This window comes from Vanessa atalanta, chromosome Z (genome assembly GCF_905147765.1).
Source record: "Vanessa atalanta chromosome Z, ilVanAtal1.2, whole genome shotgun sequence".
Lineage (NCBI taxonomy): Eukaryota > Metazoa > Arthropoda > Insecta > Lepidoptera > Nymphalidae > Vanessa > Vanessa atalanta.
In genome coordinates this window covers 14,703,152-14,717,383 of record NC_061902.1, presented here as the reverse complement: position 1 = coordinate 14,717,383, position 14,232 = coordinate 14,703,152, and the positions used below count along the sequence as shown (strand labels likewise).

At 31.8% G+C, this 14,232-nt stretch overlaps 1 protein-coding gene across 2 annotated transcripts in view; it reads left to right on the top strand.

Moving 5' to 3' along the window:
• Nucleotides 1-3,697: 3,697 nt before the first annotated feature.
• The window catches only part of LOC125075871 (sterol regulatory element-binding protein cleavage-activating protein), a 33,214-nt gene continuing 22,679 nt past the window's right edge, over nucleotides 3,698-14,232 (top strand). For both annotated transcript variants that reach the window (XM_047687695.1, XM_047687696.1), the window contains exons 1-7: nucleotides 3,698-4,047; nucleotides 4,188-4,297; nucleotides 4,700-4,807; nucleotides 5,938-6,046; nucleotides 7,610-7,796; nucleotides 8,763-8,908; nucleotides 10,298-11,479. In XM_047687695.1, the coding sequence (XP_047543651.1) occupies nucleotides 3,929-4,047; nucleotides 4,188-4,297; nucleotides 4,700-4,807; nucleotides 5,938-6,046; nucleotides 7,610-7,796; nucleotides 8,763-8,908; nucleotides 10,298-11,479 (1,961 nt within the window). In that variant the 5' untranslated portion in view covers nucleotides 3,698-3,928. The remainder of the gene's footprint in view (nucleotides 4,048-4,187; nucleotides 4,298-4,699; nucleotides 4,808-5,937; nucleotides 6,047-7,609; nucleotides 7,797-8,762; nucleotides 8,909-10,297; nucleotides 11,480-14,232) is intronic.

Sequence of the window (14,232 nt, the reverse complement as noted above, 5' to 3'; positions counted from 1 at the left end):
AGTTTTAAGTGATATTAATAAATATGAAGGACGTTTTAACAAATATTCTTCGTTAAAAAAATAAAATAAAACATCAGGCAGGTAAAAGTGCGGGGAGGGGGATCTTCGTTAAGGTTTAATTAAATCGTCCTCAACGGCCTCTCGCGTTTTAATTCCACCGTTATTAACGCTGTTAAAAAGTGAGCAAACGGAACATAAAAACGAATAGAGACGCGAATGAAAAGAAAATATTACAGTACAAATACATCGCATTTATTTAAGGCAAAACGAGTGTACCAGTTAATCTTCTTTTAAGTTTCAATTTAATTTATGTAAACATGAAAAAAATCATTTTATAAATAAAATATAAATGACGATGGTGTATATTTTATTAAAAATACACCTAGTATAACAATATAAAATCTAGAATATTTTTATCATAAGCATGTAATTAATTCAATTAATTTTTTTTCTAAATATTTCATATTAAAAATAATTAAGAAACGAAAAGCTTACGTAGCGAGTCCATAGACAATATGCGGTGACAGAGCAGACGAGTGGCCGCGGCGTTTCCGCAGAGGAACACTCGCGATAAGACGGCCTCCTCCCCTCGCTCGCGATCTCCACTGCATCCTAACAGTTTGGATTTTAATATTACACTTAAGTGTTGTTTCTAAAGACGTCCCTGGTTAAGTATTAATTTGTCCAAACTTGAAACGAAGCCATATCTACGTTTCCGGAACTTCTTTGCATAAAATGTTTTCATTACCGCTTCTTAGAGGAAAATAGATTATTTGATATCGTGAATATTCAAAGTCGTGAAAAATATTTTATAAGAATAATAGTAGTTGTATACATAAATAATATATCATTTGGTCACAATATCAGCAGCCTAAAACTATTTACAAATACAACGTTGTAGCTTGCCCTTAGTAATTTTTGGATGACGTCATTATGACGAGCAACGATAGGAACAGCTTTAAGAATTCGGCACCCCTTTAGTCAAAATCAGTTGAGACGTATTAGTTTTAATGGTAACATTTTCGTACATACACTCACATGATACCGCAGCTGTTTTAATAACATCGTTTGATTCGAAACTGATGCTAATATTTATGACTAATTAAGGATTTGATTACTAAAAAAAGGATATCGAACACAAAGGTAATTAATTCCATTCTTGAAAACATAAAACACAACTGTATTACAAAAATCCGACGCAGATTTACTACTAATTAATGTTACTTACGAAAGTAGCCATTCCTTTTTACTTCTACTTACATAAACTAAATTCAAATTCGACACTTGTAATATAATTGACTCGATTGATTGTTAAGCGTTGAAGGAAAACATCGTGAATATACCAGAATGTCTTTTATAAAAATCTGCCACCTCTGTCTCTGTGTGCTTGCATTATAGCAGATGGTAGAAAACACTGTAATTTTTATTTTTCTTAAGATCAAAACACTTTTCGTCCCAGCAGACCGGACAGGTACAATTACTGTATTATTGCTTTAATTTAAACTTGGAACATGTTATAGGCATAAAAACGAATGCGAATATATTTTTTATACAACTACGGTTATACATAAACATCAAAACATACATAGAAAAGAATATTATTTTATATAAGCATCGGTTAACAAAAAGCGGAAAATACTTAAATATAATACCAAGTTTGAATTGATCAATTTTTATTGCTTTTTATACATAAATGTGTACAGCAAAGCCCGACAGACGACTTTCTACCTGTATAATATATGTACAAATAGTGATGGCAATCAGTTGAACGGTACAGAATTGTATGTACTGTAGTGCCATCTAGCGGTACGTCACTAAAAATTGGATACTATACTGAGTATACAACAACTTGCTAGAAAATACATGTACAACTCTCATGTTAATCAGATCGATCGACCGTCTCGTTGGTCTAGTGGCTAGATATAAAGCCGCAGATCTCAAGGTTCTGGGTTCAAACACTAGGTCAGGTCGATAGAAAGGTATTGAGTTAATCTAACTAAACATTCAAAGTCCCGTAATTTGGAAGTTTGGTTGTTGGATACGCATCTGAACTATTTGAGGCCATGTCGGATAATATGCAGTTCCATCGGATTATGAGAGTGAAAGAAAGTGCACCTGAGTTTGCGTCTCTGTCTTCAAGTAAATATTTGAACGTAAAAGCGAACATATTTTTATTGTTAAGAAAATATAGGCCACGAGGTCACGGTTCACATTGATATCACGACGCTAAAATATATTAATTAACAGAATCGAATCATTCGATAGTATTGTATGCAGAAGACTGTACTATGTAGCTTAAAATAATTACCCTAACGGTATCAGAACATTAAATACACAATTCTAATAACAAACACTAATATTTGATATCGTTTTTTGGATAACAATATTTCACCAAATTATATTAATAAAACAAAGATATAGAACATAGAATAGGTAATATTCAAATTAATTTAAATATTTGAATACGTTTTTTTTGCAATAAATCTGAAAAAATATGCATTAAATTATTAGATACGGCAATATTATAGTTCATAATACTTCTGTAACATACATTACACTATGTAAGTTATTTTTAATGCAAATCTGCTAAATACTGTGCTATTTAATTTATTTTTAATGCAAATCTATTACCGACAAATGGAATTAAATACATTCCATCCATCGACGTAACAATTTATTAACCTAAGTGAGGTCTTGACAAGCCTATGCATTTAAGGAGTTTAGTTATTAAAATATTTTACAGCAAAAGGTATTTTTATATTAAATCAACGTTTATTAATGTAATAAAAAAATGTTAGCTCTAAATATTTAGTCGTAATTTTCCGAACATAATAACTTTTATCAGCTTAATTTAAACCTCGTTCAAACAAACACACTAATCCAAATAATTAAAATAAATAAATTCTGAAAAATACTGTGAAACTACAATAACACATATAGCACAATAATCTTTCGCTGCTTAGGGCACAATAAGCAAACGTTCTTATTGCAGCAATTACAGATGTTATTCGATACTATTTTCTGCGAATTACAAAAAAAAAATGTACAAAAAAAGCACGTTTGGCTTCTTCTTATTTTTTAACCCTGAGTTTCAACTAAAGCGACCAACTATCTCTTAAGTTACTGTACAAAACGATCTCACTACCACCGATGTAGGGTTCATAAGGCTCGTGGAAAATATCAAAAAGTTTCTACGGACGAAAATTGTACTACCTGCTAAGAGCATCTCATCATCTTGCTAAACTCTAAGCTATTTGAGGCAACGTGTGAGTCAAGTAGTATACATTAGTTAAGTTAGAATTGGAGTCTATCGATAACAATTTACTTTAATTTGGTTTACGTTTTTTATACTCTAACCGGTCAGTAACTTATTTCCACTCTCTAAAATTAATAATTTTTTTAATTGTAACAATGTAGTAAATTGCAAAAAAGAATCCTCTTTTTTCTGCATATCTACGACTGGAGCTCTTCAAAATGAGACCATAACCGATATTTTATGTGCAGCTACCGTCCCATAATAACTGGGACAACAATCGGCTTACGCTATTAATATATAAGAAAGATAATTTATAGATGAATTAATATTTGATTAATTTTAATCTGTGTACTTTAGTCTGTGAATATAGGTGCATTTTGCTTGTCGTTCAAATGTCAACACAAAGCTGTCAAAATTGCGTGGTCGGTGATGACTGATGTAATAGTGCACACTGCACAGTAGATGTAGCGGTATGTCCATGCATGATGCACAATATTCAAGTAATCTTTCATATTACGAGTGGACATGCAATCATCCGTGATATCGGCTACTTTTTTATCCTAATTGTGTTTAAACGTTGCCTGCACTTTATTTGTGACGTAAATAAGTGTGCAATGGGCTCGTGAATGTTCGAATTGAACCACGCAATTTCTAAGAATATTTATATCAACAATGGCTGGAACCACTTTACCCGAAAGGGTTGCACAGATATATTATACGTATGGTCTCTTCTGTTCATCATACCCCTTTGTGGCAATAACGTTTGCACTCTCTGTTATCCTAGTATGTTGGTAAGTAGCCTACTAGCAATAATTATTTAATACTGCATATAAACGTCAATATGCTTAACATTGTTTTGTTATTTTTTAAATATAATTGAACAATTTTTTCTTATAATGTTCAATGAAATCTTATTGTAAACTCTTTACAGCTATCCACTATTAAATGTCCCTCTACCAGGAAATATTCCAACTGTTGTAAATCTGAATCTAAATGAACATCATGTAGCAACTGACTGCAGTGCCAAGAACTGTCCCACAGGCTAGTACAAATTTATTAAACAATGTGATTAGTATATTTATTTATTTTACATATAGTCTAATTATTGTATACTTACAAGTTTAAAGAAAAAATTGCAATATTTAAGAATGTGTCTAATTAGTGATTGTATTAAATACCAAATGCTTATTACAAGCAAACAAAATAATAGTATTTTTAATATCTATAATAATCAAACAATAACAATTTAGATTATTGGAGGAAGACATTAAGGCACGACAGGTTAACTATTACATTTAAATACAATAAGATATGTAATGAAACTGGTACTAATCTTTGTATTGTCTTTCATTTTTATCTTGTATTATAATAATTATTATTGACTAATATAGCAATAGAATAATAAGTTGATTACTAAAAACTTAATATTGATAAATCTTACAGGTTCCTCATTCCAATTAGAGTTATTACATAATGAAACACAGAAACTTCCCTATGTTTGGGTAAAAGACAAACCACTGCTATACATTCATCAAATCATAATGAGAATAGGTAAGTAGAATATTGTTAATGCCTTCCCTTCGATGTTATTATCCTGACCGATTTCAGCCATGACAGATGAATCTAGAAGACACCTAGTTATAAGATATTATGATGCACAAACATGTGTTCACAAACAAATGTACTCTACTCCTCATTCAAAACTTGATGCTTGGCAATCCAATCCAAAAAGTTTTTAATAGAAAAAAATTGAAATATTGAAATTACATTTGATTTGATTAATCTATGTAAATATAGAATGTTTTCTTCATTAGTATTGTGGTTGCTCTAAGGCTGAATGACCTGAAAACCTGTGTTACCCTATCAATAAATTATAATGGGTTTCTCTGTCAAAAAAGCTAATGAAAATTAGCAGCCTGTAATTTGAGGATACTCCTGTGTCTTGTGAAATACATAAAACTTCATCTAATGCACAATCTCTTACCGGTAGTGTCAAATTAGCCTCCCCATTGGATTATAAGATTGAAAAAAAGAGAGTCTTTTGAGAGTTGAGACTTGTATATTATTTGTCCACGAACTTGTATTCTACAATACACTATATTAAGTTTGCTAGTATCTTGATATTGGCCACCATGGTCTCTATTGGTCAAGAGGATCACATACTGTTTAAATGTCTTTTTACATATTTTTTTTTATGGTATATGGCGGTCGAATATATCTACCACCTGATGGTAAGTGATCATAACCGCCTATAGACAATGCTGGTGTTATTTTTTGTTTTAATGAAATATTAACCATTCCTTACATCGCCAATGCACCACCAACCTTACAAACTAAGATGCTATGTCCCTTGTGCCTGGCTTACTCACCTTTTAAACCAGAAGACAACAATACTTTGTACTGTTGTTTGACGGTAGATATCTGATGAGTGGATGGTACCTACCCAGACGGGCTGCACAAAGCCCTACGACCAAGTTCTTTCTTTGCTAAATAAAGAAGAGAATAATTTAAAATTTTATATACTTGAAATCTTTTAGACATTGTTTGATGGTTTTAAATTTTAGTTAATTTTTAATTAATTAAAATAACCAAAGATCATTGGTTTAAATACAACAATGTAATTTATGTTATATAGGTAATTGACACCATATATTAATATTTAATTTCATAAATCTTGCTAGGAGTGTCACCTTGGAACAATAATCTGAAAATGTGGGATGCATTCCGAGCACCTCTGCAAGAAGTATTTCGATTACTGGAAACTGTTCGCAATCATGAAGATCCTGAAACGTAAGATATATCTTTTAACTTACAAATGTTATAGTCATATTACTTGTGCCTTTGGTTTATTATTATTTGGATTGTTCTGATTGAATTTAGCAATTTTATGCGCTTGCATGTTTTTTTTTATTTTTTCATAAACATAAGTTTAAGAGATTATTATTTTAGAAAACATCAAATATGTATTCAGTGAAAAACAATAATTTTGTAATTCGAAAACAAAAGCACTTCTTTTTGTCTTCATAAATATTATTGCAATGCACTTGTGACAATTTGCTTTAGTTAATGTTAAGGCGAATTTTTTTTAAGGAAAAATGATTTATGTTCAATTATATCAATCACTTTGTGTGATAAAGTATTATAATATACTTTTATTACGAATATACTTGATATAATATACTCATCTGCTAATAATTGAATTGAAAGATTAATATATTACCATAGCAGCTGAGGTAGTATGTATTGTTTTCGAATGGTAGAGAAATAAATTTATTTGTCTATTTATGAATTTATATAAACAAAATATTTTGTTTCGTTATTGCTTGCTGTACAGCGTCAATCGTATCCTGAAATAGTCTGTTAAGACTTTAATGGACGATATATTTCGAAATTCAATTTACTGCGACTTGTATTGTGCTCTGCGTTATCTAGGTTATAGCGTGGAACATTGATTATAAGGCGCTCGGATGCTTGCGTCAAGTCTCTTGCGAAAGTCCATTATAAGCTATTAGAATAAATGTTTGTACATTGTGTTTGTGTGTTTTATCATTACATATCTTGAATACTTTTGATTTTAATTTGATCAATTTTGAAAACACTGCTATCTATCGATAAGAACAATAATACTCCGATAATAGAAAATTAACATCTGGTATTCGTTTCAGTTTAATTTTTCCAATATATTTCCTTTTTTTTATTTGGTATACAAACTTATTGGACACCAGATGATAACTGGTCACTAACGCCCATAGACATTAAAAAACATTAACCACTTTCTTCGGGAACTAAGATGTTTTTTCTCTTGAAACTGGTACTCAAAAATACCAAGTATTGCTGTTTGACTGTAGAAAAAAGACGAGCGATACCTGAATGGGTTTGCTAATCTATTCGTATCTTATAAAACCCTTTATATTTTAACACCCCTTAAGTCTCAACATTATAAAGTGATTTGGGAAATGGTTGTTATAGATAAAATGTTGAGAGTGTTATCTATTCAAACAAAGTCGGCTTTGTATATATAGTATATTTAGCTATAAATGTTTTTAAAGTAGCGAATATTTAAACAATGCTGTGTTTGATCCATTCGAATGTCAAATCAATAATGATACGAGAAATCGATCTTTAACTGAAGACTAATATTTTTTCTTTTTTATTTCTCCTATTAATACCTTTTATACTCATATTTGTAACGCGTCCTTGTATTGTTTGTGTCTTAATTATGGTGTTCTATTCTCAGGTATTTAAAACTGTTGTAGTTATTTGTGAGAACGATTACTGGTTTTTTATAAATAAATCGTTACATAATGATAGCCTTAAAAATAAGGCGTAACATGTATGACTAATTGTTGGCAGAAAGGAAACACTATTGCAGCACTGTTACCAAATCGAGGGGATTAAGCGACGGGACAGCAAAGCGAGCATCGAACGCGTCCTACCGGAGTATAGCTGTCTCCTTCTATCTCCAGCAAATCTCTGGCAACAAAGTCTACAATCTTTCTCTCTGGACGCTAACATTGTTAATACAATTTACGCATATCAGGTAAATTATAATACTTTGTATGAAATTGACCTATAGTGACCTTTTTAAATATTTTAAGACTAAGGACGCACGTAAATTAAGTAGTAGTATTTTCAAAAGTTGTTGGTGGAATAAATTTATACTGATAAAAACAATTACTCCAATAACAGTCAATGTTTCTGTAACAATGGTATGTAACTTATCTTGTCTCTTGTGTTGCTAATCAATTTAGAGTATTCATATTTAGCGGGTGAATAATTGATTCGGAGGGATGGTGTCAGGCAGGCGGCCGACCGTAAAATTTAAGCCAAAACCCTTAGCAGTATGGACAGTGCTATCTGGAAAATGGCTGTCTTGGTATGGGCATGTTATGCGGAGGATTGAGGACCATGTTGTGAGAAAGGTTTTGAGAATGGATGTGGATGGATATTGTGGTAGGGGACGACCCAAGAAGCGATGGATGTATTGTGTGAAAGACTATATGGTTAGAAATAATGTTACTTGTGGGATGACGTCTGACAGAGAAGTATGGAAGAAGAAGACCCCAAGTAAAATTGGGATAAGGGCAGGAGGATGATAATGATAATTGATCGGTATCTATCCAGGTTTTCTATGTCTAAAGCGTATTCCAATTGAAAAAGATTTATTTATTAATGTAATTCAAATGTCAGTACAGATAACTCAAAAAATTCTGATTTTATACAGCCACTAATTGATGATAAATTGGATTTTATTTCAAACGCCAATTAATAAAACTAAAAACCAAGAAACAATACTATTTCAAAATAGGTTTAATTAACGTAAAGTCATACCCACACTACAATTAATGTTTTCTTAAAGTCGTCATGAATTAATTATTTATTTAAAACAAAATTGGCGATAACTGATAACAATCGTCCCAAACATGAATAATGTATGTCTATACGAACGGTTGCGGGGCGGGTAAGACAGTATTAATTAATGTATTTTTAATTGTTATGTGAATAGAATCTTCAAAAAGGCAAAGCATCCATAGCGGAAATGGCGTTCGGCATGCACCTGCGTGACGCGGGCATTAAGCGGTATCCGCTGCGTGTCCGCCCGCGAGTGTTACAATATGCCGTCACAATATTCTACCAGCACGTCGACCAACGGTAACTGATAACTATTACCATATTACGCACAATCTTTGAAACATATCTATACTTAATTTTATAAAGAGGTAAAATTTGTTTGTTTGTATGTACGGGGTCATTTTGGAACTAACGATCCAATTAAAAAAAAAACACCAATAGAAAGCTACGTTTGTCCGGAGTGTTATAGAATATTATTCATACTTATATCATATTATTTTTCTTAATAACTTGCATCCGCGAGAAGCCGGAACCGAGTACTAGTTTCATATAGCAAACTAAACATTTTCACTAAATTTTTGCTTTATAGTAATGAGCCTGAGGCCTTGTTGATAGAATACGTGAATCTTAACTTTATATATCAAGTTCAAATCTAACTACTCCTGATTTTTACACCTCTTATTAGTAGAAAGTGATATGAAATTCTGCCACAAATCTGCCATTAACTCGACGTGGAGTGACGTGGTGGAGTAAGAACATAAGTCTACTCTTTAAAAAGAGATGATACTTTTGCTCAGCAGGTGAACATTTACTGACTGTCAGAGTAATATTTCAGTATTTCTTGAATAACTTATTACAATATTTTCTAGAAAAAAATATGAAAATTAAAACAATATTGAATAAACTACCCACGTAGACTTTTTGTGTCAGTTTTATTAACGGAATAGTTTTACTAATGCGGGTAAAACTTAAATTAAAAACAATTCTCAGTGTTAAAATATTAAAATAATATATATAATATTGATGTACGTTGAAATAAAATGTCTTCAACACATCCCGGCTTCACATGTGCACAATACACAACTTTAAAACTGAGAAACATATATTTTGCATGCGTTATACATATAAACCTTCCTCTTGAATCGGTCTGTTTATTGATGAAAAACGCATGAAAATCCTTTGCGTAGTTTAAAAGAGCTTACAGACGGTGCGAACCAACTTTATTTTAATCTGTGTTGAGATATGACGACACTGGGACAGTGTTAAACTATTAAAGTTCACATATTAAAAATGTTGCTATCATTAAAAGAAGTAATCCTTAGTATTTTATGTGTTGCCGTGGTGCTACTGTTTTGGATGATTGGTGCTGTACTAACATTTATGTCTTTACTAAGGAATATTAATTATTAATTTTACAGTAGTCTCTGTGTCAGTATTGCAGCACAGATAGAAATAATAGTGCAAGTTATATGCTCATACATAAATTATTTTTATTATAATAATAGAAATAAAAATTCAACAATTATTAATATAATAAAGTTTTGAACAACCAAAATAGTCCAATATAAAAAAGAAATATTATATCTTAGCACAGGCTCGATTAACCTTTGATCTTATTTGTTTATCTAAACCGACACATTATTATTTTTGCTTTCTTTGTATAACCACTGTCTCGTTTTCTTATTACAGATATATCGATTCGCTCTCTAAGAAACTGAAGGAAATGTATCCTCTATACCAAGACACGCCCCAATCCCACCCCGAAGAGATGACTCTCGTGTACTACCCGGGACAGTTTAATTACCACGAACTGGTACCTCTGATGATTACCTTCGTGGGTATTTTTCTGTACGTATACTTCTCGGTGCGAAAAATTGAATTTATAAAATCAAAGTTTGGTCTCGCCGCCTGTGCTGTGCTCACGATTGCTGGAAGCCTATCAATGTCGATGGGAATATGTTTCTATTTTGGATTTTCACTGAGCTTACAAGGAAAAGAAATATTCCCTTATTTAGTGATAATTGTCGGGCTAGAAAACGTGCTAGTGCTCACGAAAAGCGTAACATCGACGGATTCCAGGCTCGACGTTAAGATTCGACTCGCTCAAGGCTTAAGCAAAGAAGGTTGGTCGATCACAAAAAATCTTTTAACAGAGATAACAATTTTGACGGTCAGTTTCTTTACATTTGTCCCGTTTATTCAGGAGTTTTCAATATTCATGATCGTCAGTCTCATTTCGGACTATTTCATACAAATGGTATTCTTTGCAACGATACTCGGTATCGACGTGAGGCGGATGGAATTTTATCCCGAACAGAATTCAAAGTTACATTTAAAAGAGTATTTCAGTGCGAATAACGCTCTGAATTGGCGATTTAATAAGATCTATACGGAGGAAAATCATTTTTCACCGCAAAGAATGACCAAATCAAAATCCCACCCTAGACTTAATGGCTTAGCACAAAACAGTCCAACAGATGTGGTGGCTAAAAGGAACTCAAGTTCGAGCGTTCAAGACAACAGAGTACCAAAAAGGATAAGACTCGTCAACATGTGGGCAAGGACGAGATTTTTCCAGAGAGCATTCATGGTTTGGATGCTGGTGTGGATATCGATGATAGTGTACAATTCTGGAATCGTCGACTACTTTATAACTACTGTGGAGAAACCAAATGGCAGTGCAGAGTATCAGAAACAGTTGAACGAAAGGAACGAAACGAACAAGGAAATGTATATGATGTATAATGGCAGTGGCCGGCATCCCTTGGTCTTTTCACCTTTGTTAGAATCTACAGAGTCAGATAAAGGAGCAACGGACGCGAATGACACGATTTTATTGAAGCATTCGTCTCATTACTGGGCTTTGTCCAGGTAAGCACTTGTCCACGTGTTATTTTTATAGATTTAGATTTTACATAGAATCTGTGTAATTCATAAAATGTATTGATAAACGAAAGAATATAACGTCAAATAGTCTATACGATCTTATGTAACACTTATAATCCTAGAAAAGTACAATAATATATAGATTTTTTTGTCTGAATAAAAACTTTTCAAACATTTTTCTCTGCACGTAAAACGCAGTATCAATATAAAAATCTAGAATAGATTTTTGCATCGTATTTAATGACTTCGGATTCGAGGTCTCTAAAACGCCTTCTTTCCATTTTACAGATGGTTTACCTTTTGCTCATTACTGTATTTGTAAATGATGATATCTATCATCAATTCACTATATGAAAGTGGCTTCTTAAACAGAAAAGCGTTAATAATCATCCCCTAATATAACAAACCGCTAAATTTTTTATAAATGACGTTATTTTATCAACTATATTCGTTCGTATTCTAGAGATAATTAAAATCAGCACGAACATATTTGATTAAGTCGATTAACGAAAAAATACTAAATATAATTTGCAAATCGTATCAAACTTCCTCAAGGCATACAAAGTTTCAGAAAAAGCAATTGTAATCCAATACAATTTATTTGCGATTTTTACTCTTAAGATTCTGATGAGATATGCATGATGCAATGTTATTAATTCAATTTAATAAAATTTTACCCCAATATCATTTTCTTGGACAGTTATTTTTACTACTAGACAATTTGAATGTATTTTAATTATTTGCACTTGATATATGTTGAACATTGTAACAAATATAAAATGTATATGAGACGTCTATCAAAATGCCTTATCATCTGACGATTGTCAATATTTCACGAGTGAGATACGAAGTGACTTCGTATAATGAAAAAAATATTTCAAGAAGACTACTCAAATGTAATATGTTTAAATTTAATAATACTCAAAGTCTGGATTCTATTACAAATCACATATAAATAAATAAATTAAAACAACATTCCACGCTGGCTATCTTACATGGACTTTCAGTAAATATATTTAATATTGATATTTAATATATAAATTGTATACTATTTAGAGTCTATTTATAATTACCTTATCACTTGTTATATCGTTATTTATTATTCTGATTATCAACACAAGCGTTAATGGATTGTGAAGTTTATACTAATCTATAATAGCACTAATGAAAGTATTTGATACAGATACCGAGAACTGTTGCTTGCAATTGAAGGTATATTGTGATATGATGATCAACCACGGCTTCAAGCCCAATTTCATCGAATTCGGTTTAGGGGTTTGATCATAAAAGAGCAACAGACAGACAGTTATTGTTATACTGTAAATACATTTTATTTATGCTCGAAGGTCTACAAAACAAAATGACAATCACAAAAATACACATGATTACATTTTTCGGGATGTAGACACGGCATGCGTTTGATATTAAGTACCAATTAGCGTCTAGTCCATGAGAGCAGCAGAGACCAAGCATACATTTTTTTTTTTAAGTTGTGTTATTTAATCTATTGAAATATATTTTTTAAAACAATTTTTAATGAGGCTGTAAAACGGTCGGCGAAAATATCATAATTAGAACTAATGCTATTGTAAGAGAAAAATATCTTATAAAATTATATTATTATAATATAAAAAATAAAATATGAATACTATCATATTCTTCGCATGTTTGGACACCCTTAATATCCATCCTTAGGCTAGAATATGTTCGCCAGGTGAATTCTCAGTGTTAATTACTAAAAACGCGTAATCAGTAATGTATGAACCTGACGGGTCAGTTATAAATACATATCATGACTGTTTATAACGAGATATCTTTTAATATAGCTTATGAAGCCGATTATCTACAGGAAATCAAACGTTTATTATGACTATATAATGACTATCTAAATCTATATCCGCGCTAATCTCTGGAACTACTGTGTGGAATTTCATTCCGTTTTATTCACATTCACGAGTCTCAGGTATATCATTTCGGAATGTTTCGTGGAAATTACCTAACTTTTTTATATTATTTGTCGTGTATTGTGTACAAGAAGCTAAGCTATTTTTGAGTCAAGGAGTAAAGAGAAGTCAGTGCGTTACGTATTTATTCTAATAATCTAAATTCGATTCGCTAGCATAATATGAAATAGAAACACTTCTTCGAAATTATCAGCATGTGCTTATATTATTGTTATTGAGTGATTACCGGAATCATCCACGTTATATATCAAGAAAGACATGCCAGTTTCTGTTCTACATATAGGTTGGTGTATTATATGCTACTAGTTGTCGCCTGCGGCTTCGCTCGCGTTTTAGGGGTCGGTCACCAGATATTAGGCAAACAAATATAACCTAAGTCCTTCCTTGGGGTTCAAGCTATCCTCATATCAAATTTAATGAAATTCTGCTTAGTGGTTTGGTCGTGAAAGAGCAACAGACAGACAGTTACAGTCTCCTTTCAAATATTAGTAAAGGTTTCCTTAAATTTAAACCATCGAATCACCGCAAACGTTTCACCCTTGTCTTTGCTGTAGATGAACTATTATTTTTATTGATTTTAGTAGTTTGATTTGATTACTTATTTTTTATTTCCATGCAGAATCACAAACGATATATCAGGATAACAATTTTAATAGATTTTTGTGTGTGTTTTTTTTTCTGTATGATAATTCGTTATCTTATTTAATGAAAAAAAAGCACCGACCCATTGCGGTCAAATATTGAAAACTGTGCCACCTTGAGAAACGCTACTAA